Source organism: Dama dama, chromosome 22 (genome assembly GCF_033118175.1).
Source record: "Dama dama isolate Ldn47 chromosome 22, ASM3311817v1, whole genome shotgun sequence".
In the NCBI taxonomy this organism is placed as follows: Eukaryota; Metazoa; Chordata; class Mammalia; order Artiodactyla; family Cervidae; genus Dama; species Dama dama.
Genome location: NC_083702.1, coordinates 18,531,732 through 18,558,876, shown reverse-complemented (window position 1 = coordinate 18,558,876; position 27,145 = coordinate 18,531,732). Strand labels below are relative to the sequence as shown.

Below are 27,145 nucleotides of genomic sequence, written 5' to 3'. Positions count from 1 at the left end.
GGTATAATGAATAAAGCTGCTATAAACATTCATTTATATGACTTTTTGTGGTCAAGTGTTTTGATTTTTTTTGGGTATGTAACTAGGAAGGTAATGTATTAACCATTACAGGATCATAAATAGTAGTTGAAGGCCCTAAGAATCCCCTGTGCCCCACCTATTCATTCCTTTTCCACTTTTGCATGACCCTTGGCCACCACTGACCTTTTTATGTTTCTACAGTTTTGCCTTATTCAGATTGTCATAAAGTTGGAATCATACATTATGTAGCATTTTAGACTGGCTTATTTCACTTAGCAATATGTATTTAGATTCTTTCACATCTTTTTGTGGCTTGATAGCTCCTTTCTTTTTATCATGGAAGATTTTCATCATATGGCTGTACCACAGTTTATCTCAGTTCAGTTGCTTAGTCGTGTCCGGCTCTTTGCGACCCCCTGGAGAGCAGCATGCCAAGCTTACCTATTCATCACCAACTCCCGAAGCTTACTCAAACTCACGTCCATCGTGTCAGTGATGCCATCCAACCATCTCATTCTCCGTCATCCCCTTCTCTTCCTGCCTTCAATCTTTTCCAGCATCAGGGTCTTTTCAAATGAGTCAGCTCTTCGCATCAGGTGGCCAAAGTATTGGGAGTTTCAGGTTCAGCATCAGTCCTTCCAATGAATATTCAGGACTGATTTCCTTTAGGATGGACTGGTTGGATCTCCTTGCAGTCCAAGGGACTCTCAAGAGTCTTCTCCAACACCACAGTTCAAAACCATCAATTCTTCACCACTCAGCTTTCTTTATAGTATAACTCTCACATCCATCATGACTACTGGAAAAACTATAGCTTTGACTAGATGGACTTTTGTTGGCAAAGTAACATCTCTGCTTTTTTATATGCTGTCTAAGTTGGTCATAACTTTTCTTCCAAGGAGCAAGTGTCTTTTAATTTCATGGCTGCAGTCACCACCTGCAGTAGTTTTGGAGCCCCCCAAAATGAAGTCTGTCACTGTTTCCATTGTTTCCCCATCTATTTGCCATGAAGTGATGGGACTGGAGCCATGATCTTATTGTTTCGAATGTTGAGTTTTAAGCCAGCTTTTTCACTCTCCTCTTTCACTTTCATCAAGAGGCTCTTTAGTTCCTTTTTGCTTTCTGCCATAAGGGTGGTGTCATCTGCATACCTGAGGTTACTGATATTTCTCCCGACAATATTGATTTCAGCTTGTGATTCATCCAGCCCGGCATTTCGCATGATGTACTCAGCATATAAGCTAAATAAGCAGGGTGAAAATGTACAGTCTTGACATACTCCTTTCCCAATTTGGAACCAGTCTGTTGTTCCATGTCCACTTCTAACTGTTGCTTCTTGACCTGCATACATATTTCTCAGGTGCAGGTAAGGTGGCCTGGTATTCTCATCTCTTAAAGAATTTTCCACAGTTTGTTGTGATCCACACTGTCAAAGGCTTTGGCATAGTCAATAAAGCAGAAGTAGGTATTTTTCTGGACCTCTCTTGCTTTTTCGATGATCCAACGGATGTTTGGATCTAACAATTTATCTACTTAGCTATCAAAGAGCATCTTGGTTGTTTCCAGTTTTTGACAACTGTGAATAAAGCTGCTGTAAACATTCACACAGACTTGGATTTGATCCCTGGGTTGGGAATATCCTTCGGCAAAGAAAATGGCAACCCACTCCAGTATTCTTATCTGGGAAATTTTATGGACAGAGGAACCTGGAGGGCTACAGTCCGTGGGATCCCAAAAGAGTAGGATATGACTCAGGAACTAAAAAACAATAACAAAACATTCACATGCAGATTTTTGTGTGAACATGCGTTCAACTCATTTAGGTAAATACCTAAATACCACACAGTTGCTGGATTTTATATTAAGATTATGCATGGCTTTGTAAGAAACTGCCAAACTGTCTTCCAAAGAGACAATCTCATTTTGCAGATGGTAAAGAATCTGCTTGCATTGAAGGCAGATCGATCCGGGTTGGATCCCTGGGTCAGGAAGATCCCCTGTAGAAGGGAATGGCAACCTGCTCCAATATTCTTGCCTGGAGAATTTCATGGACAGAGGAGCCTGGTGGGCTACAGTCCATGGGGTCTCAAAAGAGTCAGACATGACTTAGTGACAAAACAACAACAACAAAAATGCAATTTGCAAGTTGCGTTCAGACCACTGTTATACCAGTGAATAGACATCACTCTCCTGAAATACATGCAGGGGAGTGTTAAAGTGCACATCTAACAAAGATGTTTATAAGAATGCTAATTGAACAGAATATATAAAAAGAATTAAAAGAAATGAAGACAGCCTAAGAGACCTCTGGGATAACACCAAACACACCAACATTCGCATTATAGGGGTCAGAGAGAGAAGACAGAGAGAAAGGAGCTGAGAAAATATTTGAAGATATAATAGCTGAAAACTTTCTGAGCATGGGAAAGGAAAGAGTCAACAAAGTCCAGGAAGCACAGAGCATCCCAGAAAGGATAAACCCAAGGAGTAACACACCAAGACACATAGTAATCAAACTGAATTAAAGACAGAGATAAAATATTAAAAGCAACACAGAAAAAATGACAAATAATATATAAGGGAAATCCCATCAGGCTACCAGATGATTTCTCAACAGAAACTCTACAAGCCAGAAGGCAATGGCATCATATATTTAAAGTTATGGATGGGAAGAACCTATAACCATGAATACTGTACCCAACAAGACTTTTCTTCAGTTTTGATGGAGAAATCAAAAGCTTTCCACACAAACAAAGGTTAAGAGAATTCAGCAGCACCAAACCAGCCCTACAACAAATGCTAAAGGAACTTCTCTAGGCAGGGAACACAAGAGAAGGAAAAGACCTAGAGAAAATAAACCCAAAGCAATTAAGAAAATGGTAATAGGATCATACATATTGATAATTACCTTAAATGTAAATGGATTAAATGCACCAACCAAGACATAGACTGGCTGGGTGGACGAAAACATGTGCATGTATGCATTTCTACTTACTGCATCACTCTGCTTGACCCCCCCCCCCCAAATTCTATGTAATTGTTTTATATTGTTAAATTAATCATGTTCCCAGTATGGCTTGCAATTGTAATTATCTTTTATTTTTTTGTCTGGCTGTTGATTGTGAAAGCTGATAAACATCTTTCACTACTGTGATTACTCACTTTATATCATTGTATCATGACTGATCATCAGAAAAGTAATAGAACTCTATATCACCAAAACTAGGATTTAATAGAAAAACCTGTAATCACTTTTTAAAATCCAGATGCATATGATAATTATGTTGAAATTTTTTGAAAAATACAAGTGTTCAGATATTGTTTTCTCCAGAGCTCCAGATATGTTTCTAATGAGCAGTCATTTTTTAAAACAACTGGACTATATGATGATCTTTTACTTTTATCTAGTTTGTTTCACTTTTTGTATTTCATATTCAGTGCTCCCATTTCATTTAGTTTATGTTCCTTAATTTCTCTCTCTCTCTTTTTTTTTTTGATGTTCTGTCTTCAGCCTTTATCAAGTGTAGTAGAAAAGCTTTTGTATACATATATATATATATACAAATGCATAATATATACATCTTGGAAAACATGAATTTTTGCCTAACTAAAAAAATTATAACACTTTTATTCCACTTGTTGGACTTACTATAAATAGAATGATAGATTTCTGATTGAAAAATAGATATGCAACAAGCAACAAAAGGTTTACCATAGAGCATAGGGAACTACAGCCAGTATTTTATAATAACCTATGATGGAATATAATTTCAAAAATAACATATGTGTATTTGTATAACTGAATCACCTTGCTGTGCACCTGAAATATTGTAAGTCAACAATACTTCAGTAAAACACATCTATTAAAAAAAATACTTCAATAAAATACATCTTTTAAAAAAAAAGAATGCTAATTGTAAGCTGCTTTGAGAACAGTGTTATCACAATGAATAGAAGTGATCCGCATTCTATAATGCATGTAGTTATGTGGGCTTTTTCTGTAGTATTCCTTAGTTATTCTTCTAACGTCTGTGTGGGTCATTCAAGATAAGTTCTTCTATAACTTCTTTTTCACTTCTAATTTTGGTAATTTATGTCTTATTCTTTTCTTCATTAACTTGGCTAGGGGACTGTCAATTTTGTTGATTTTTTAAAATAATTGTTGATAATTTTAAAGAACAAACTTTTGGTTTCATTGTCTTTATTGTTTTTCAGTTTTCAATTTCATTGATTTCTACTCTCACTTTTATTATTTATTTTTCTTCTACTTGCTTTGGATTTAATTTTCTCTGTTTTTATAGTTGTCTAATGTGGAAGCTTAAATTACTGATTTTAGTTAGGTCTTTTGTCTTTTTGAAGTGGCTTCCCTGGTAGCTCAGGCGGTAAAGTGTCTGCCTGCAATGCAGGAGACCTGGGTTCGATCCTTGGACAGGGAAGATCCCCTGGAGAAGGAAATGGCAACTCATTGCAGTAATCTTGCCTGGAAAACCCATGGACAGAGGAGCCTGTGTAGGCTACAGTCCATGTGGTCGCAGAGTCGGACACAACTGAGCGACTTCTCTTTTCTTTTTCTTTTGTCTTTTCTGATATAGGGCTTCAGTGGTATAAAATTTTCCTATAATCACTTCCTTTGCTGTAGCCCATAAATTTTGATACATTTAATTTCATTTAATTAAGAATTTAAAAATGGGGGGCGGGAATTTCCTGGTGATTCAGTGGTTAGGACTCAGCTCTTTCACTGCTGTAGGCCCAGTTTGATCCTTGGTGGGGGAATTAAAACCTTGCAAGCCCTGTGGCATGGCTAGAAAAAAAAAAAATTCTTCTTTGACTCTTGTGTCTTTTAGAGGTGTGTTGTTTAATCTGCAAATACTTTGGGATTTTCCAGCTGTTCTTCTATTACTGACTTTTAGTTTAATGCCACTGTGGGCTGAGAGCAGACATTGTATAATTCCTACTATTTTAAATTTGTTCAGATGTATTTTATGGGTCAGAATGTGGCCTATCTTGGTAGTATTCTATGTGAGTTGGGGACAAATGTGTATTTTGTCATTTTGGATAAAGTATTCTATGAATGTCAATCAGATCTCATGTTGACTGACAGTGCATCTTTTAGAGTTTTTATTTTTGCTGCAAATATACCCAGGAGTGGAATTACTGGATCATATGGTTCTATTCTTAGTTTTTTAGAGAATCTCCATACTGTTTTCCACAGTGGCTATACCAATTTACATTTCCACCAACCGTGTACAGAGTTCCCTTTTCTCCACGTTTGAGGAGAATATTCTTTTTCTGGACCATGAAGTGACTTCATCCTTGGGTTTATGTTTCTTCATCTCTGAGGGGAACTGGAAACAGATGGTGATGTTTTATAATCACTTCTTCTTCTCCTATTATGACTTGTTACATCCCAAACCAATATGAGGGGAGACTTTTGTGGGTTTTTAATCCTAGTCTCAATGTCTATTTTCATTATTATTGATAACTATCCCAGGGACTGGCGGGGGGTGGGGGTGGCTGGTGGGCTGCCATTTATGGGGTCGCACAGAGTCAGACATGACTGAAGTGACTTACCAGCAGTAGCAGTAGCAGCATCCTATCACTTAAAAAGTCCTACTGAGTTGGAACTTCCCTGGTGGTCCAGTGGTTAAAACTCTGAGCTCCTAGTGTAGGAGGTACAGCTTTGATTCCTGGTCGGGGAGTAAAGATCCCACATGCTGCATGGCACAACCAGAAAAACAAACAAATCCTGCTGAGTTCAATATTCATACATTTATGGTAGTTTTGATTTCTGTTTTTTTGTATTTGTGGCTGCTCAACTGAGATTGTGGAGATGTACATAATATTAACAGAAAAGTCTACATTCTGGAAACTGTATGTAAGGAAGGATCCTTAAGCCCTTGAGTAATAACAAGAAATTAATAAAGCTCACCCTTGATGTTATACCACTTCAAGTTCCTCCTTACTTAATCAAGGAGATTGTAATATATTAATAAATGTTCTTCAGTCTTGGTCTTCATGTAATAAGATGTAATAAGGATGTTTTATCACTTTTACAGATAGATTCCAGTCTCTTCCACTTTGCAATTATATTCCTAAACAATGTCCATGGTTCTTTATGTAATTTATTATATTAACCCTCATTATCTAAGTCATATCTATTCAATCAGACTTTTGCTCACTTCCTAGAACACTATTAAACACGTGGGTTAAGTCTTACATAAAACTCAATGTAAAAATTGGCTTGTTGTTTAGTTGCTAAATGATGTCAGACTCTTTTGTGACCCCATGAACTATAGCCTGCCAGGCTCCTCTTCCCATGTTTCCAGGCAAGAATACTGGAGTGGGTTGCCATTTCCGTTTCAAGGGATCTGCCTTACCCAGGGATTATACCCAAGTCTTCTGCATTAGCAGGCAGATTCTTTACCACTTGGCCACCAGGAAAGCCCTCCCCCCCACCCCAATTGGCTAAGGACCACTGAATTAATTACATCTTAAAAATAATTTTTTTTTTTTTTAAGATTCCTATTCTGTTCTGAGTGGGAATCAGAGAGAGAGAGAGAGACTTTCTGTCAGAAAGTGAACAAATGATGTGAGTATTCTTGTTGAAGTTCTCATGAACAGTTTAAGCTAGGTTTCTCAGTTTCTCTTTCATTTTACCCACTATTTAAAAATCACTGGAATCTATAGTCCAAACCGCAACTTCTTCTTTCAAGGTGCCCTTTATATTGGATGTCTCTTAGTCACATCAGTGTATTCAGCAGTTCATCTCTGAGCTCTGACTTCTTTGAATGAAGCCAGAGCTCTGGGTAACATCTTCAGATAGAGAGAGAGAAAGAGGCTTTTGGACCTCCTGAACACAGGGAGCCCAGAGAATGGTGCGGGAAGGTAAGTATTCCTTTTCTCCATTCAAGAAAGGAAGATACAAATGTGTGATGAAATGATGAGTCATCTGAAGAGAAGAGGTAGACAACAGACAAATGGATGGGAAAGAGATTGGACCACATTGTGGAGTCATGGGAGACTGAAAGAGAGAATAATTCCTCAGAGGCCAGACTCACCTGAAAGTGTAAGAAACCATACACCACAGAGGTTTATGAGAAGTAAGAGACAGAAATGATATTTTTAGGAAGATGGGGAAATCAACAGATGATTATAATATTAAGAAGAAAGAAGAAGGAAATGGAAATTTCCTTTGGCTGAGAATGAGTTTTGCCTGGATTAAGGCCTGAGAGCTGCTGCTAAGTCACTTCAGTCATGCCCAACTCTTTGTGACCCCATGGACTCTAACCCACCAGACTCCTCTGTCCATGGAGTTTTCCAGGCAAGAATACTCAAGTGGGTTGCCATTTCCTTCTCCAGGGGATCTTTATGACCCACGGATCGAACCCATATCTCTTATATCTCCTGAATTGGCAGGCGAGTTCTTTACCACTAGCTCCACTTTCGAGAGCCACTACCTGGTTATTTAATCTTGAGGGCGTTTCTAAGCTCTCTATTTTTAAAAAGATACTTATTTACTTACTTGGCTGTGTTAGGTCTTAGTTGAGGCATGTGGGTTCAGTTGCCCCACAGCATGTGGGATCTTATCTCTGCGACCAGGGTTGGAACCTGTGTCTCCTCCATTGCAAGGCAGATTCTTAACCACTGAAACACCAGGGAAATCCCCTAAGTTCTCTTCTAATTTAAGTCTTAATTACTCTGAGATTCTTCATCTGGTGTCTTCATTGCTCTAAGCTTCTTAGGGTCTCTTGCTTCCTGGAACCCCTGGTAACTACATCTGTCTTGCTGACTTGACAGGGAAAGCAGAATCCTGCTTCCATGTGAGGCTCTGGTGTATCGTGGTACTTTGCTTAGTCCTCCTCAGTGCATGTTTCATTGTGAGCTGTGTGGGTAAGTTCATCACTGAGGGGCTATGTCCCTTGATCCCTTCCCCATCAAGTTCTATGTAGACCCTCTAGGCAGTGATCCTCAACCTTTTTGGCACCAGGCACCCACTTTGTGGAAGACAACTTCCCCACAAACTAGGGGTTAGGGTGGGGAATGGTTTCAGGATGATTCAAGCATAGTACACTTACTGTATACCTTCTTTCTGTTATTATTACTACATCAACTCCACCTCAGATCATCAGGCATTAGATCCCAGAGGTTGGGGACCCCTTCCCTAGAATATGTTCTCTTTCACCCATTAATATGTTAGCTCTTACTTGGAATGCCATGCATTTTCTTCATTTTTCTCTCCCCTCCTCCTCCCTTTTCTCTGCTTCCTCCATGTTTTGATAACTGGTTCTTTTTCCAGATTTATTTTGCCTGGTTTTACTAGCGTTTACCCAATCATGACCTCACCTAGATTGTATGTTTCTTGTTGCCATCCTCGAGGACCCCATCTTCACTCCTGGGTTCATGGTGATCACGTGTCATAAAGCCCTTTAGTGAGAGGACGGCCATAACTGCCTTTATGATCATAATACTTTAGCTTAGGGTATTTGGTTTTCATGTGGGAGTCTTTCCCACTAGGAAAGGAAAAGGTTTTCAAGTGGAATATTGGAACTAGAAGAGAATAAAGTATTTCTTTCCCGTTCCCTTTGCCTCTAGTTAAATAGTTCAGGTTCATTTTGTGAGAAGTCTCAAAGGCCTTTTTGCTCTCTAACCCACAATTTAGTTCTCTATTCATAAAAGGTGGTTAAAAATAGTTATTGAATAATCTGAGGGGGTGAAACTGACTTCCTATGTCAAATGGGCCATATTTGAAGCTCCTTCTGACATGTAAATCAATGTTATAGTCTTCATTAAAGCACAAAGAATTATCACCAGGATTAGAATTTGCTTTACTTTACAGAGTCAAGTGGAAGAGAGAAAGGGGTTTAAGGGTAGCTATTTCAGTAATCAAAAGGAAGCAGGTATTCAGAACTCCGAGACAGGCTAAGAGAGAGGTAATAATGTTTGACAGTCCAGGGTTTCAATAACAGAAGGATGAGAAGGATATGAGTGAAGAATCAAGTCAGGACCTGAGCGAGAACAGGTCTTACTCAATGTGCACACCCTGAACATAAAAGTTTATATTCATTTGAGACATTTAAAATGTCTCTAAAGGTTTAAAGGCTCCCCTTGGTTGTTATTCATCCTCTATGTTTAAGTGTAGCTACCAGCAGTCAGAAATTTTTAAAAATACTGGAATAAACTGCAAACTCACTTCAGGATTATTAACATTAAGGAGAGCTACCATAAGGCCCTGCAACCTCACTCCTGGGCATATATCTGGAGCAAAACATGATTTAAAGGATATATGTACCCAAATGTTCATTGCAGCATTGTTTATAATAGCTAAGACATGGAACAACCTAGATGTTCATCAACAGGTGAATGGATAAAAAAGATGTACATGTATACAATGGAATATTACTTAACCATTAAAAATGAAATAATGCCACTTGCAGGAACATGGATAGACCTAGATATTGTCATAGTGAGTGAAGTAAATCAGACAGAAAAGGAGAAATATCATATGACATCCCTTATATGTGGGATCTTAAAAAAAATGGATACAAATGAACTTACTTGCAAAACAGAAAAAGACTCACAGACTTAGAGAATGAATTTATAGTTGCTGGGTCAAGGGGTGGGGAAAGTACGGAGGAAAGAGATAGTTAGGGAGTTATGGATGGACATGTTCATACTGCTATATTTAGAATGAATAACCAACAAGGAACCTACTGTATTGCTCAATGTTATGTGGCAACCTTGATGGGAGGGGAGTTTGGGGGGGAATGGATACATGTATATGTATGGCTGAGTCCCTTTACTGTCCACATGAAACTATCACAACATTGTTAATCGGCTATGCACCAATACAAAACAAAAAGTTAAAAAAAATTTAAAGAGAAGCAGATAGCCAGTGAATGAACAGTGTCTATTGCTTATTATGATCATCACAGCTCTAGGTGATTAACTGGTATAGAAAACAGAATCTCAATGAATGAGAACATACTGTATAATAGCACAGGGAACCCTGTTTAATGCTTGGGGTGACTTGAATGGGAAGTAAGTCCAAAAGGGAGAGGATGTGTGTAGATGTATGGCTCGTTCACTTTGCTGGGCAGTAGAAACTAATACAATATTGTAAAGCAACCACACTCTTATAACAATTAATGAAAAAAAAAAAAAAGAAAACAGAATCTCTGCCCTAGAACATAGAGCTTAAATTTTAAGGGGGGAAAGAGTAAAAAATAAATGTGTCGGCATAAACACAAACATGACAATGCATATAAGCAAGTAGTAAACAATTAAAAAAAATTGGAGTATAAATGGCAACCCACTCCAGTATTCTCACCTGGAGAACTCCATGGACAGAGGAGCCTGGTAGGGTACAGTCCATGAGGTCGCAGAGTCGGACACGACTGAGTGACTAACACACAACACATAATTGCATTAGTTTCTGATGTGCAACAGTGTGAATCAGCCATACATCTACATATATCCTCTCCCTCTTGTGCTTCTCTTCCACGCGCCCATCCCATCCCTCTAGGTCATCACAGAGCACCCAGCTGAGCTCCCTGTGCTCCACGGCAGCTTCTCACTATCCATTTTACACAAGGTAGTGTAGATAAGTCAATGCTACTCTCTCAATTCTTCCCACCCTCCCCTTCTCACCCTGTGTCCACAAGTCGTTCTCTATGTCCAGGTCTCTATTCCTGCCCTGCAAATAGGTTCATCAGTACATTTTCCCTAGATTCCATACATAATCAGCATAGTCTTTATTGCGCTGGCTTAGAAAGAAGAGAGTGGTGGCAGTTGCAGGTACGCCAGCGCGGCACAGATTTAGAGCATAAGGCTCAAAAGTGAAAGAATGGAAGAATACTAATCCTTCTTCTGCTTTTACAGTGACTTATTATTTTACATATGGCAACACTGGCAAAAGGCTGTCTGAACTGCACACACACCATTCAAGTCTAACCTGCTTCAGTGAAGGGACAAGGGTGACAGGTAAGGTGTTGCAATGTTTAACTAGACATCCCCTTTTCTCAGAGAGAGGTCAGGGTTGAGTTCAAGATTGGTTTATTCTATTAAAAAATGATTAAGTTGCTGCGGGCTTCCCTGGTTGCTCAGATGGTAAAGAATCTGGTGAAATGTGGGAGACCTGGGTTCGATCCCTGGGTTGGGAAAGATCCCCTGGAAGAGAGCATGACAACCCACTCCAGTATTCTTGCCTGGAGAATCCCCATGAACAGAGGCTTCTGGTGGGCTACAGTCCATGGGTTGCAAAGAGTTGGCCATGACTGAGAGACTAGGCACAGTACAGCATGCAAAGTTGCTGCATGAATATATTTAATGTATCTCTAAACTTCATTGTTCATATCAGGTTCTAGACTTGCCTTCAAAAAATGCCTCCTCCAGCCTTGTTGACCTCAATACGTGCTACCAACACACCCTCGTAATTTGCTGAAGCCCACCCTAGAAATTATTCTTAACGCTTCTTGTTTTACATTACCGTCACCCTCTACCAAATGGATAAAATCTTTTTGATATCTAAAATGCCCAATTAATAATGCCCATATCGAGGTTCCCCTGCTGGCTCAGTGGTAAAAAGTCCACCTGCCAAGCAGTAGATGTGGGTTTGATTCCTGATCTGGGAAGATCTCACATGCTGTGAAACAACTAAGCTCCTGCACTACAACTATTGAGCCTGTGCTCTAGAGCCCAGGAGTGGCGACTACTGAGCCCACGTGCCACAACGACTGTAGCCTGCGTGCCCTAGAGCCTGTGCTTGGCAACAAGAGAAGCCACCGCAATGAGAAGCATATGCACTGCAACTAGAGAGTAGGCTCCTCTCGTCACAACTAGAGAAAAGCCCACACACAGCAAAAAAGACCCAGTACAGCCAAAAATAGATAAATAAAAATAATGCCCATATCCATTCCAAGAATCAGTTTTATTACGGTCAACTTGGAGGTCGGAACATGGCTCAGGATGGCGTTACCACATTCTATCCAGATCCTTGGACAGTGATACCATAGAAATGAATATTGATTCCACAAGAGTCTTAGGCAGGCAAAGCTTTTTGTTAAAGTAGACAGCTTGTACACAAGAGAGAAGGCAGGGAGAAAAATGCCAGCTCCCCAAGTAGTAGGGGGTGAGTTGCTTTTATAACAATAAGGAGGGTTTGTCCCATGATCACTGATAATTTCCAACAGTTGTCAAACATTAAAAAAATATTTTAGCATTTTGGCTGTGCTGAGTATTCATTGAGGCACACAGGCTCTAAACAGTACAGGCTCTGTGGTTTCAACAGCACATAGTTACCAAGAATCTGCCTGTAATGCAGGAGACACTGGAGACACGGGTTCGATCCTGAGTGGGGAAGATCCCCTGGAGGAGGAAATGGCAACCCACTCGAATATTCTTGCCTGAAAAATCCCAAGGACAGAGGAGTGTGGGGTCTACAGTCCATGGGGTCTCGAGAGTTAGACACGACTGAGTGGCTAAGCACTGCACATGTGGGATCTTAGTTTCCTAATGAGGGGTTAAACCCACGTCCCCTGCATCGGAAGGAGAATTCTTAACCACTGGCCCACCAGGAAAGTCCATCAGGCTTTTAAAATCAGTGGCAGATGGGTCCATGGTGGCTGTCAGGAACAGAGAGAGCTTATGTGAGGGAAAGGGAATACAGGAAGATTTTCTGCAAGAAAGGACAGAAACAGATAAGGTTAAAATATTTAGTTGAGCTTCTTGTGGCAACTAGGTATACTCGTTAGTGTAGCAGAGATAAAGTCAATCGTTTATTCCTGCAAGTGTGTTTTTGTTTTGCTGCTTTTTTTCACCCATGTCTCTGGGACTCAAGCTCCTATTTAGCTTCCAAGGGCTGGTTTGTGCAAGGCTGTTCCCCAGTCCTTTCAAAATGGCTGTATTGCTGTCTTCCTGTCTCAATGAGACTGCCCCTACTCTAAACAATAACCCTCGTAACTTAGCATATGGAGAATCAAAAGTAAAGTGAAAGTGTTAATTACTCAGTTGTGTACTGTAGCCCACCAGGCTTCTCTGTCCATGGGATTCTCCAGGCAAGAATACTGGAGTGGGTAGCCATTCCTTTCTCCAGGGGATCCCCAACCCAGGGATCAAACCCAGGTCTCCCAATCACATTGCAGGCGGATTCTTTACCAGCTGAAAATCTTTACCATCTGAGACACAGAGAGAATTGGTTGAGTTCAATTCAGAATCAACACTGGTCTGACTCACAAAAGCCCAAGAAAGGCAAAGTGCATGTTTGCAGTGGTCATTATGACTTGACTCCTTCCAAGTAATGAAACCCAAATAGACACTAGACTTCTGCTATTTCAGGAACTAAATATTTCCTCCTCTGCTTTTATGAAGAAACTTATGAACAGTAACGAGAGGGCAGAGGTTTGTTTGTGCTTCTATGAGATGTTGAAAATTCCCCCATTTTTTTGGTATTTGGCAAGAATGTAGTGCTTGGGGTGTTGAGGAGTAATTTTCCTTACTCTCCCTGACCTATGGTTTTGTTGTCACATTGGAGTTTTTTTTTTTTTTTTTTTTCAAACAGCTGTAGAGCTGGCCCTTCTGGGGAGGAAAACATAACTTTTCAAATTGTTATGACAATGAAAAGGAAAAATGAAAGTTCAAACATAAAATTCCCATTTGATTGAAGTTAAAGCCTAATTGAAACCCACATTGTATCTTTCCCATTTTTTCCCCCCACACAGTCCTGGTGTTGAGATATTCAGAGGCATGGGTAAAGTCAGAGTTTTTTCAGTGGACCTGTGCTCTGCCTAGGCCTATCCTCTTTCTCCTTTTCTTTTTTTAAAAAGATTTATTTATTTTATTTTTCGACTATGGTGGGTCTTCGTTGTTGCATGTGGGCTTTCTCTAGTTGCAGTGCATGGGTTCCTCACTGCTGTGGCTTCTTTTGCTGTTCAGAGCAGTCTCTTGGCGTGCAGGCTTCAGTATTAATAGTTGCAGCACACAGGGTCAGTAGTTGCAGCACATAGACTTAGTGGCTCCTCGGCATGTGCAATCTTCCCGGACCAGGGATCAGACTGGTGTCCTTTGCATTGCAAGGCAGTCCTAATGACTCGACCACCAGGGAAGCCCGACCTGTCACATTTAAAATGTTCTGCTTGCCAAGCCCCTAAAAGGATTTTGAAAAGCAGTTATTATATCTAGAGGGGTAGAAAGGGTCTTGTGATTAAGATGGGGCACATATACACCATCTGGGGTAGCTAATAAAATTCCATATCTTGACCTAAGTGGGAGTTATAAGGATGTTCAACTTTCAATAATTTGTTAATGTATGTATCAGTTTTATACAGTTTTCTGTCTGTAATATGTTGAGCAAAAAGATTTTTTAAATAAGAAATAAATTTGTAAATGTTAAAAAAAGAGATTATGTTCTCCCTCACATAACTTAATTCGATGTCTATATTTTTGCATCATGTTATAGAAGCAAAAAATGGTGACCCACTCCAGTATTCTTGCCTGGATAATCCCATGGACAGAGGAGCCTGGTGGGCTACAGTCCTTGGTGTCGCAAAGTCGAACACAATTTAGCAACTGAGCACACATAGAAGCAAAGGCTTCAATTTCTGGAGCATTGTTAGTACTAACACTTAAAAAACCTGCTATGTCTTTTTTATTTTTATTTATTTATTTTATTTTATTTTTTTCAATTATTTTTATTAGTTGGAGGCTAATTACTTCACGACATTGCTACATCTTTTAAAAATGTATCTACTAGCGTCTTAATGACATTACAAAGTATTACCTCAACTCTCATCATGCATTGAAAAAAAGAGAGTAACCAAGACTTCCCTGGTGGTCCAGTGGTTAAGACCCCATCTTCCAATGCAGGTGGTGCAGGTCTGATTGGGAGTCAAAACACAAAACAGAAGCAAAAAACATAAAACAAGAGCAATATTGCAATAAAATCAGTAAAAACTTTTAAAAAGGTCCATATTAAGGAAAAAAATAACATATATTATTTAACGGTTAGATGTTTTACATGATTCTTTTTCCCCCTTGGACTAATATTTACATCACACTTCCCCTATTTGCCAAAATATATAGATAAGCATACATTAATATTTTTATTTTTTCTTTTGTTCAGAAGTTTATTCAACATTATTATTATTATTATTTGATTATTTTTTGATTTAATGAAGTTTTATTTTTCAAAATGTACAGCTGGTGGGACCTGTTCATGCATCTTCACCAGCAGCTGGGGCATCTCCACCCTTGGTGTTTCTGGTGTAAATCACTTGAGCTCTGTGCTTTGAAACCAGTTTAATAAGTCCTTTACTAAGGAGTTCCTGAAGGGCTGCTCTGGCCAGGGAACCACGAATCTTCAGCCTCTCAGAGATGACAGCTGGAGTTATAAGCTTATAGTTGGGAACTTCTTTAAAGAGTTTGTCATATGTTGCTCTGTTAAACAAGACTAGGTTATTGAGCTTGTCCCGAACTTTGCCTTTGGACCACTTCTTCTTTTTGGCCTTGTCCCCAGATTTGTTCACTGGATCTTTGTCTTTCTTGGCCGACTTTCCGGCATCTTTCTTCTTGTCGTCCTTGGGCGGCATAGCGAAGGTCGGAGAGCAACTGCGACCACTGCCGCCTCGCTAAGATGTCGGACAAAAAAAAGCTCAACATTATTATTTTAAAATATCACATCACCAATGGCAATTGTTTGTGGTATCGGTCTGCATATTTAGTTGTCACATGCATGGTGATCCATGTATAGGTCCAAACATTTTGACTGCTTCTAGCAGTTATGCTCCAGTTTTATTAATATATTTATATTCTGTGGAACACTGGGCTTTAAGTGTAATGAATTCCTCGTGTTAAAACATCACAAATGTACTTTAAATATTGATAAGTTACTACTAATAAAGCAAAATCCTATTGGAAGTCCATCTCTTAGTTAGATGAATGGGACTTGAAAAATGCAATCAGACTGTATCTACTTGGTTAACATTATTACTAGAATGAGAGAGAATTCAACGTCAGTTCTATTCCTGTTTTTCACTTTAGCAACACAAACTTTAGATGAGCCTTACTTACCTAAATAAGTAGATAGGCATAGAATGTGCTTTGTCAGGATGTCAGTCAATTTTTTGAAAATTTTCAGTTATTTGCCAGAAATCATACAGTGTTCTAGTTCCAAAAATTATTTGTGATGGTCTGCTGAGAATTTGATTAGGTTATTTTTCAATGCTGTTGGATGTTAAGACTAATAAATGGAATAATCTGCAAAGTCTTGCTATTTTTCAGCCAGTAGTCATTTGCTTTCTCAATTTCTGGAAAGTACACCAAAAATGTTTAAGAAGTCTTACCAAAAATAAATGAAAAAAAAAATGACTATGACCAAATGACTATTAATTACATCTATTTTTCAATACTTACAAACCATTTTAATGAGTCCATTATTCTCAGAACAGTTAGGAAAATGAAATATATTAAAATCAATATGCCTTTTTGACAAATTTTTCTACTCATCACATTTTTCAGTATTTTTGTCAACCTTGGAACTGGAGATTTGTATTTAACATGTGAAAAATGTTTGCAATGTATAATTAATTGGCAAGGCCAATCCCTACTATCAAAACAGTCAGTCAAATTAGACTTTTAAAATTAAAATAATCTGTTAGGGCACATTTTGAGAAGTCTTATGAAAAGCCAATTTTTAATAGTGATCAGAATATATAATTAAGGTAGAGTTCTAAAGGGGGCCAATATTAAAATGATACTCCTTAGTCTATTTTACTCATTTTATAATATTATAAAATGAATAATAAACCTTTAAATGTTTTCTCATTACTTAATATGTGATAATTTGACCAAAATTAAAAAAACACAAATAGAATAGAACTACATATAACAATATGAATGAATTTTTGCATTATGCAATGAGAAATTAAGCCCAAGAAGACTACATATAATACCTTTATGAAAGTTCAAAACCCAACAAAGTTATATTATTTATATATACATATACATGTGCTAAAATTATATATATATACACACATATATATATACACCCATATAAAAGACATCAGTGGATATTTTTACAGTTAGTTGCAGATATTTTAATCTAAGGAGAGTGACAAATGTGCTTTGAAGGAGAAAGGGGACAACTATTTGTTAATACTCTTAAGTATTTGATACTGTGTAAAAATTAGTACTAGGTAATATTTATGAGCAATTTTTACATCTTAAGCATTCTTTAAAGTGCTTTGTATATATTACAAGATTAACTCTCACCTTGAGTTTGGTATTGTTATTTCCATTTTAAGGATTAAAAAATGAGGTGCAAAAAAAATGAGGTGCAAGGAGGTTATGGAATTTGCTCAAGGACATATACAATGTAGAGACAGAATTCTAATGATAAATAATTATAATTCCCACAATCATCCTGAGAATAATTATCATTATTAAAATGTTAAAAATTTGAGGCTCTGTGGCTTGCCCAAGATTGTTAAGCAGAACTGAATTCCAGACTCACTTATGTTGATCATTTGAAGCTCCGAAAGAATTTGGTGCTTCTAATGTATAAAGAATATGAAGAATAGGAAAAAAATATTGATAACGACTTTTTTTGGCAAAAAAAAGTCCAGAAAAATTTTGCAGGCAAACCTTAGTAAATATTGAGGGCTTAATGTTGAAGAATGTTTATTTACAAGCAATTCTATGGTGTCAAATTATATAATAAAGGGAACTGAAAGAAAATACATGAATTAAGAAACCTATCTTTGAAAAATGACTACAGATCCTCAGAATTTTATATGTATAGAACGTGCCCCTTTAAGCTTATTAGTCTCATCTTAGATTCACCCTTTCCTTTCATGCAACGCAGAAAAGATTTGGGCATGTTGCCCAGGTACCTGGAAGCCGTTCGGTTCCAGCTGCTACTTTATTTCTTCTAAAGAGAATTTCTGGGCTAAGAGTGAGCAGAACTGCGTTGGGCTGGGAGCTCACTTGGTGGTGATCAACACAGAAGCAGAGCAGGTACTTTGGTTTTCTTTATTTTTCATTAAAATAAAAAAAAATGAGGAAAGAGAATAACAAAACTTACCACCTTAACTCTTTTTAAGTGTACAGTTTAGTAGTCCTAACTATATTCACATTATTGTATTTGTAATGTCTTATTGTTGTTTAGTGGCTCAGTCATGTCTCACTTTTTGTGACCCCATGGACTGCAGCATGCCAGGCTTCCCTGTCTTTCACCATCTCCTGGAGTTTGCTCAAGCTCACGTGCATTGAGCCAGTGGTGCCTTCCAACCATCTCATCCTCTGTCATCCCCTTCTCCAGCCTTCGATCTTTTCCAGCATCAGAGTCCTTTCTTAGAAGAGTCAGCTCTTCGCATCAGGTGGCCAAAGTATTGGAGCTAACGTCTTACAGAAAAATCCAAATGAACTTTTTGACCAATTCAATAACAAGATCTAACAACTTTTTCATCTTGCCAAACCGAACTCTGTACCCAATGGAGAGTGACAACCCATTTCTCCCTCCCTCCAGTCCCTGGAAACCACCCTTTTAATTTCTGTATTTATGAGTTTGACTATTAATACTTATTGATATCTCATACAAGTGGCATCATATAGTATTTTGTATTTTTGTGACTGCCTTATTTCACTTAGTATAATATCTTCAAAATTTATCCATTTTGTAGCATGTGACAGGATTTTCCTCCTTTGTAATTCTGAATAATATTCCACTCTATGTATAAAACATGTATCACTTATCCATTTACATGTTTATGGATGTTTGGGATGCTCCATCACCTGGCTGTCCTAAACAATGCTTCAAATAACCACAGATGATCCTTGAAATTTTGCTTTCAATTATTCTGCATATATATTCAGAAGTGGGATTGATGGATCATATAGTAATCCTAATTTGAATTTTTCGAGGAACCACTATATTGTTTTACACAGTGGCTACACTATTTTATAGTCTTACAAAGAGTACACAAAGGTTCCAATTTCTCCATTTTATTGACAACACATTATTTTCTTTGTCTTTATTCCAGTAGTGGCCATCCTAATGGGTGTGAAATTATATTTTATTGTGACTTGATTTCCTTTTCTTTAATGATTAACAGTATCAAACATCTTTTCATATATTTGTTGATCATTTGCATGCCTTCTTTGGAGAAATGTGTATTCAAGTACTCTCCCTATTCTAAAAATTGAGATATTTATGTTTTTTTTTGTTGAGCTATAGGAGTTTTATATATTCTAGATATCAATTCCTTATCAGATATATGATTTTCAAATATTTTCTCCCATTTCACAGGTTGCCTTTACACTCTGTTGATTATTTCCTTTGATGCTCAGAAGTTTTCGAGTTTGATGTAGTTAAGTTAGTTTATTTTTTCTTTGTTGCCTATGGTTTTGGTGTCATAGCTAAAAAATCGCCAAATCCAGTGTCATAGAACATTTCCCTTGTGTTTTCTTTCATAATTTTTATAGTTATGGGTCTTATATTTAGGTCTTTCTTCCATTTTGAATTTTTTTTTTAATGCAGTGTAAGGTAAGGGTCCAAATTCATTTTTTGCTCTCCATACTCTGTTTTGGCTTCATTTGTGTGGAATATCTTTTTCCATTTGTTCACTTTCAGTCTGTGTGTGTCCTTTAAGACTGAAGTGAGTCTCACTGGAGTTTGTTTTTTTATCCAGTTAACTACTCTATGGTCTATTGTTTCTTGTAGATAATCTCTGTAATTTTAATTATCATCTCATCTGTGGGTTACCTATCTGGGTATGTGGATCTTGACTCCTCTGTGTCTCTGACCCATCTACCAGTCACTTTGTGGTTAAGTTGTAGATCTTTCAACTAGCCTGCAGGTCATTCTCATTGCCAGTTGCTCTATAAATAGTTGTAATCCTGGTGTGCTGTGAAAGGAGGGAACTCGGGGTCTTTCTACTCTCTATCTTGGCTCCTCTTGGTCAAAACTAATAATAATTTCAAAAATTAATCACATACTACAGTCAAAATTTATTTAGAACTCCTTTATGTTTAACTTTTGCAAGTACTGAAACCTACTTCCTAGAGAAGTACTGCTTAGGAAAGTAGACAAAACGAATTTGAATTTTGATGACCCAAATGTAATTTTACTGATAAACAATGATAAATAAGATGACACACACATTTGTAAAATTTATTAAACATTTAAAAGCACAGAAACTGATCTGCACATCGAAAAAGAATTGTCTCTTGGTGAAGAAAAGAATAAATTGTCTGAGATGGGAATTCATAGAACAGAGCTTTCTTCCTTCTGGGATAATGTTGGTGTTTTTAGCCATTACTCTTATCCAGTGTGCTGTCATGACACTGTTCTTCATACCTGCATTTTCTTTTCTCCAGAGCTAAAGATAACACTTACTTGATTCAACCTGGAAATTTCAGTCTATGACACTTTTTCTTCTCATAGGATTTCATTATCCAGCAGCTGAATAAAACATTTTCTTATTTTCTGGGACTCTCAGACCCACAAGGGAATGGCAACTGGCAATGGATTGATCAGACACCTTACAAGGAAAATGTCAGGTGAGTGCAGACTCAGATTAATGAACCCTAGTGCCTTGTTTACACAAAAAAAATTAGAGAAATTTTGTTAGCAGCAACTATTAATGCTAATACTAATGGCTATAATTATGAAATCAAGAGTCTAACAATCATTAAGTTCTTACTAAGTGCATGCATTATCTTACCTAAATTTCATAAAAAGTTCTTTTTCAGAACTCATTTTACTGATAAGAAATAGAATAAATCACCCAACTTCAATAAATTAGTAAGATGAGAAAGTAGTCTCAACTCTATGTTTATTTAAGTCCAAAGATAATGCTCTTAACTGTTACTTTTGCTACTCCTAAACAATTCAATTAAGTATTTCTCCAATTAATAAGATTTAAACGTCTGAAGCAGTATTATGTTCAAATTCTAATAGGATAATTATATAATAATACTATTTGTTTGTGGCTTTAAAAAACCCTGAATTTAATTATACATTATTACATTTGATTATTACACAACCTTGTGAGCTATTTGGGGAACTTACGGTGATTCCTATCTTTGTAGATGAAGAATTTAATTAATTCCTTAAAGTCAAATGAGTCAGCAACAGTACCAGGTCTTTTAATTTAAAAAATAATCTCCTGTCCCTTCCATCCCACCCTACCACAGATTGTATCCCAGACTCAAGCATTCTGATACTCACTTTGTGTAGCTCCATGAGAGCAGAGAGATTTAGGAATATGATAAGAGTGCATAAGTGAGAGAGGTCAGGATAAATGCTCTGTATAGGAGAGGAAGTGAAGATCAGATATTAAAACATTAAATCTTGCCTTGCTTCATAAAAACTCATTTTCCAGGAGAATTTTAGATTAGCAAGAGTGATAGTATGTGTCTGCACATGTGGTTTTATTTTTAAGACTTTTTTTCGATGTGGACCATTTTTAAAGTCTTTATTGAATTTGTTACAATACTGCTTATGCTTTGGATTTTTGGTCTCAAGGCATATGGGATCTTAGCTCCCTGATCAGGGATAGAACCTGTGCCCTCTACATTGGGAGGCAAAACTTTAACCACGGAACCATCAGGGAAGTCACCTGCATATGATGTTTTTGAGGATGGCTATATGAAAAAAAGGAGTCATCATTGGGGTGTTCTTTCATCCTGAACCCTAATTTTTTCAACCTAATCCTATGTACTTTCTAATCAATCACTCAGCATTCACTGAAGTGTTTTTACCCTTTGTTTCTCCTTAGATTTTGGCACCAAAATGAACCCAACTTTTCTGCAGAGGAATGTGCTTCAATTGTTTTCTGGGATGAGAGAGGATGGGGCTGGAACGATGTTTTCTGTGATTCTAAAAGGAAATCAATATGTGAGATGAAGAAGATTTACCTATGAGTGTAACCTTATTCACTAACATCTTTAAAATTTAGACCCATTGTAAAAATATAATTTCCTTTTGTAACTTACGATAATCCTTATCATATCAGGTCATGGGGATATTCCAATGCCTTTCTCTCTTCAGTTCTTCCTCTTCTATTAACCTCTTTTCCACTAATCTTAGGATGAGCTTTCCTTTATTATTATTATTTTTTGTTTAGTTTGTTATTCATTCTTTTCTTCTCTTTTTTTTCATACCTCTTTTCAACATTCTTTGTTCCAGATATTGTACTATTTTGTCTATTAAAAGACTTTGTTGTTGTTTAGCTGCTAAATTGTGTCTGGCTCTTTTGCGACCCTGTGGACTGTAGCCTGCCAGGCTCTTTTTTTTTTTCCATTTATTTTTATTAGTTGGAGGCTAATTACTTTACAATATTGTAGTGGTTTTTGCCATACATTGACATGAATCAGCCATGGATTTACATGTATTTCCCATCCCGATCCCCCCTACCGCCTCCCTCCCCACCCCATTCCTCTGGGTCTTCCCAGTGCACCAGGCCCGAGCACTTGTCTCCTGCATCCAACCTGGGCTGGTGATCTGTTTCACCCTTGATAATATACATGTTTCGATACTGTTCTCTCAAAACATCCCACCCTCGCCTTCTCCCACAGAGTCCAAAAGTCTGGGTTATTGTTACCATCTTTCTAAATTCCATATATATGCATTAGTATACCGTATTGGTTTTTATCTTTCTGGCTTACTTCACTCTGTATAATGGGCTCCAGTTTCATCCATCTCAATAGAACTGATTCAAATGAATTCTTTTTAATGGCTGAGTAATATTCCATGGTATATATGTACCACAGCTTCCTTATCCATTTGTCTGCTGATGGGCATCTCTGCCAGGCTCTTTTATCCATGGAATCTCCCAGGCAAGAATACAGGAGAGGGTTGCCATTTCCTTCTCCATGGATCTTCCAGATCTAGGATTGAACTCATATCTTTTGCACTGGCAGGCAGATTCTTTTTTTTTTTTTTTTTGGCAGGCAGATTCTTTATGAACTTGTGTTTATCAAAACACTTTATAGTGTTTTTAAATTAAAAATTTTTGAAAACTGAGCTGGCAGAAGATATTTCAATTACTTTTAATGAACACAGTAGTAATACCAAGAACCTATAAACAACTGTCATGAAATAATTAGAAAGACAAAAATTGGGAAAAATAATTGAAAAGCACTTCATGGAAGAGGAAGTACATAACCTAATAAGCTGTATTTTTAGAGATGCTCAGCTTCACTCATGACTTGAGAACTGCAAGTCAAGATCATAGTAATATAATATTTCATACCCATTTTAATGGCAAAAACTAATAAATAGGTAATACCAAGTGTTGGAGATGTAGATAAATGAGATCTCTCACACTTTACTGATTTGAATTTATATTGGTACTACCACACTGGGAAGTACATATATCTACATTTTTCATTTATAAACATCATCCAACAAATTCTGTATTAAGAGAAATCTAGGGTCTATGAAATGTGGATATTAAAATAAAGAGTTGTTTTGTGGGGATAACGTTAATCCGTGTGTGCCTGCTTAGTCACAAATTCGTGTCTGACGAGTGACTCCATGGACTGCTCGCCAGGTTCCTCTGTCCAGGGGATATTCCAGGCAAGAATACTGGATTGAGTTGCCATTGCCTTCTCTAGGGGATCTTCTTACCCAGGGGTCAAACCCACGTCTCTTACATTGGCAGATGAGTTCTTTACCTCTGAGCCGCCAACTTTAGTCAGTATGCTTGCATTGTTTAGGCACATATATGGTAAAAGTGAAAACAAATTAAGGGTTTGATAATCAAAGCTCAATATAATGGTGACATTTGTATGGTAGGCAGGAGGCAGGATTGGCAGGAGCACATAGACATGTTATAAAGTTCTAGCTTTTATATTGGCTAATGATATTCATATAATAAACATCAAACACAAGAAAACAAGAATGTCAAGAGGCTAGTGTACTAGGGATCTCAAGTTATAATTAAAATTTTTTTGTGCACCTAAAGTTTAAATATGAAAAATGATTGGAGACTAAATTAATGAGAGTTGGGGATTCTTTCTTTCTTTCTTTCTTTTTTTTAGTAAATACAGTGTGATATATTTATAAATGAGAATAACAACAATAAAAAACCATGAACAGTATATCCGAAGTTGAAAACAGTGATACTAGCAGCACTCAATACACAGCATTTTACTTTTCTTCACATTTGGAGTGTTTTGTTTTTTAATTATATAAAGGTGAGATTATAGTATATAGTATATTAATACTTTAAATAATAGTGTATCAATTAGTATTTTATTAATAGTATGTCAATTAATTAGTATTTTAATTAATATAAAGTGTGTTAATACTTTAATAAATGACAAAAAAGATGAGACAAACATGTGCATTTAGAGAATTGCATGTCAGTCCTGCCAGATCCCTGCAGAGGGAATTCCCAGCACAACCTCATTCAAATGCGAGGACACAGAACACTCTTGTTTAGATGCACATGTTCATCTAGCTTGTCCAGCATGGTCGGCATTCCGTTTCTTGCTGGTTTCCTTCTACCATGAAAGTTCATGCCCAGTTGTCTGCTTCTTAATGCAGACACGCACCTTCCTCATCCACTGGCCATTGAAGGAGGATTAGGGCCAAGCAGGTGGCTAAGTGATAAATTCAACCCATTCTTCTGGGGACAGGGGGTAGTTTCCTGGTGGCCCTCTCCCTTCATCATATCTGGAATTGGATGAGCTTCCATAACCTCATCTTTTTTTCATATCTTGCTGAAGCAGAGTTCTGAAAAACAAAACCACAAATTCAGCTATTCCATAGAAGAAACCTGTGATAAAAGATACTGTTCATGGGGATTGACTCTTACTGTCCAATACTTGTTCATTTGAGATGTCCATTGCCTCTCCAGAGCAATGGTGGGGCCTGGCCTCTTTTAGCTTCTATATCTCTCCGAGTTGGTGATTCTTGAATGATGCCCTTGAGGTCAAGGTCATACTACAGTAACAGTGATCCCAGTGTCTGCAACATCCAGAGAGTTTTGCCTCCATGCCACCATCATCACGATTTTCTCTTCTTTTTAAAGTCTTTATTGAATTTGTAATAATATTGTTTGTTTTATGCTTTGACTTTTTGTCCATGGGAACTTTGCATCCTGAACAGGGATCAAAGCTGCACCTCCTGCATTGGAAGGCAAAGTCTAAACCACTGGACCACCAGGGAAGTCCCATCACAATTTTCTTTTCACCCATAAGGGTCTGGGGCTGGACACAGGAATACTCAGTCTAGCCACAATTGTATCTGGAAATTCACAATTTATGACCTTTATTATCAATAGAAAGCTAGCTCCTGCTTCACTTTTACTCCCAAGTCTCACACACTGTTGAATTTAATTGGTGTTTACAATTTTGCATCAAGAAAATAAAAGGGAGTCTGGAAAATGTCATTCATAGCTTTCCATTCTCCAAAGCAATGGTAGGTACGATGAAGGAGGTAGGAGTGGATGCTGAGGGCTGAGAGACTAGGTCTAACATAGTTGGAATACAGCATTCTTTAAATACATTGTAAAGTTTGCTCTAAGCATTTGTATCTGTAAGTGGGAAGACCCACAGGTTTTATGTGTATGCACTCTGCAAGTTTGAAATCAGTTTGTGTCTACTTTGTAGAATGAGTCAGAATGCTCTTCTTCCTTTTCTATTTTCTGAACCATTTGATTAAATTTACCTGTATTGTAGTGTCTTTGCAGGTTTGGAATGCTGTAACAAAACATTGGACACTGGGTAGCTTATAAACAACAGAAAATGTATTTCTCAAAGTTCTGGAGCTGGGAAGTCCAAGTCAAGGCATCAGCATGATCATGTGTTGGTGACAGCCCTCATCCTGTCTCTTCCCAGGATGGAAGGGAAAGTCTAGGGGTTTTCTTGAACTTATTTTATAAGGCACAAGTCCCATTCTTTTTTTGTTTTTTTTACGAGTCCCATTCTCGATGGCCCTGTCCTCATGACCTAAGCACCCCCCAAAGGCCCCACCACCTAATTCCACCATCTTCAGGCATTAGGATTTCAACATGTAAATTTTTGAGGGACACAAACATTCAGACCGTAGCATATAGAGATATATATATATACTTCTTTTTTTTTTTTTTTTCTTAGAAATTTGGTTAAATTTGCCCATGAAGTTCTTAGAACTCCTGTCTATTTAAGAGGATTTTTTTTTTTTTTTTTTTTTTTACCACATTTTCCCTTTTCTCTGATTTTGAAGCTTAGGATTTCTGATTCTTCTTAGTCATTTCCAATAATTTTTATCTTTTAAAAAACCATCTATTTTGTATTAATTTTTAATTTGTCGGTTTGTTTAATTTGCTAGCACAGCTCACAGAACTCAGGAAAACAGTTTACTTACTAGTGTGTGCATGCGTGGTTAGTCACTTAGTGGTATCTGACTCTGCGACCCCATGGAATGTAGCCCACCAGACTTCTCTGCCCATGAGATTCTCCATACAAGAATACTGGAGTGGGTTGTCATTTCCTCCTCCAGAGGGCCTTCTTGGAATCCAACTCAAGTCTCCTGCTTCTCCTGGATTGGCAGGCGGATTCTTTACCACTGAGCTACCTGGGAAGCCTCTTACTTTCGAGATTCCTAGTTTATTACAAAGGCTATTAAAGCAGAAGAATTAGCAGCCAGATGAAGACATACATAGAATGAAGTCTGAAAGTCTCCTGAGCACAGGGACTTCTGTCGCCATGAAGTTTGGGATGATGCCTTACTGTCCTGGCACATGGAAGTATTCTTCTTCACTGACCTGGAAGCTCTCTGAACCCAGTCCTTTTGGGGTTTTCTGGGGCTTCATCATGTATCAATAGAATGACTGATTATCAGTCATTGGTGATTAATTCAGCCTCCAATCCTTTTCCCTTCCCTGGAGGATGGGGAGTGGGGCTGTAAGTTTCAGCACTCTAATTATATGGTGGTCCGCTTGTTAATCAGCCTCTATCCATAGGTTATATAGGGACATTCCAAAAGTTATCTTATTAGCATAAACTCAGGTGTGGTTGAAAAGGTTTTAAAATTTTCTTTTTCATTTTCTTTTGTAAACTGTTTATTTTGTATTGGGGTATGGCTGATTAACAATGATGTGATAGTTTCAGGTGAATTGCTAAGGGACTTGATGACACATAT

General features: G+C 37.6%; 2 protein-coding genes across 3 annotated transcripts; one reads left to right on the top strand and one right to left on the bottom strand.

The window, feature by feature from the left end:
* Positions 1–6,757: 6,757 nt before the first annotated feature.
* Positions 6,758–22,244, top strand: CLEC6A (C-type lectin domain containing 6A). Of its 2 annotated transcripts, XM_061124083.1 has the most exons (6): positions 6,763–6,906; positions 7,819–7,911; positions 10,900–11,001; positions 17,876–18,027; positions 20,456–20,571; positions 21,792–22,244. In XM_061124083.1, exons 1-6 carry the CDS (start codon positions 6,894–6,896, stop codon positions 21,934–21,936), a joined length of 621 nt encoding a protein of 206 aa, XP_060980066.1. In that variant the 5' UTR covers positions 6,763–6,893; the 3' UTR covers positions 21,937–22,244. The 2 variants fall into 2 exon arrangements, with proteins under 2 accessions (XP_060980067.1, XP_060980066.1); XM_061124084.1 differs by lacking the exon at positions 7,819–7,911 and having other exon boundaries at positions 6,758–6,906.
* LOC133043253 (small ribosomal subunit protein eS25-like) lies at positions 15,196–15,658 on the bottom strand. The gene has a single exon (XM_061124082.1). The coding sequence runs from the start codon at positions 15,600–15,602 to the stop codon at positions 15,228–15,230; it is 375 nt and encodes a 124-aa protein (XP_060980065.1). The 5' UTR covers positions 15,603–15,658; the 3' UTR covers positions 15,196–15,227.
* Positions 22,245–27,145: the final 4,901 nt, after the last annotated feature.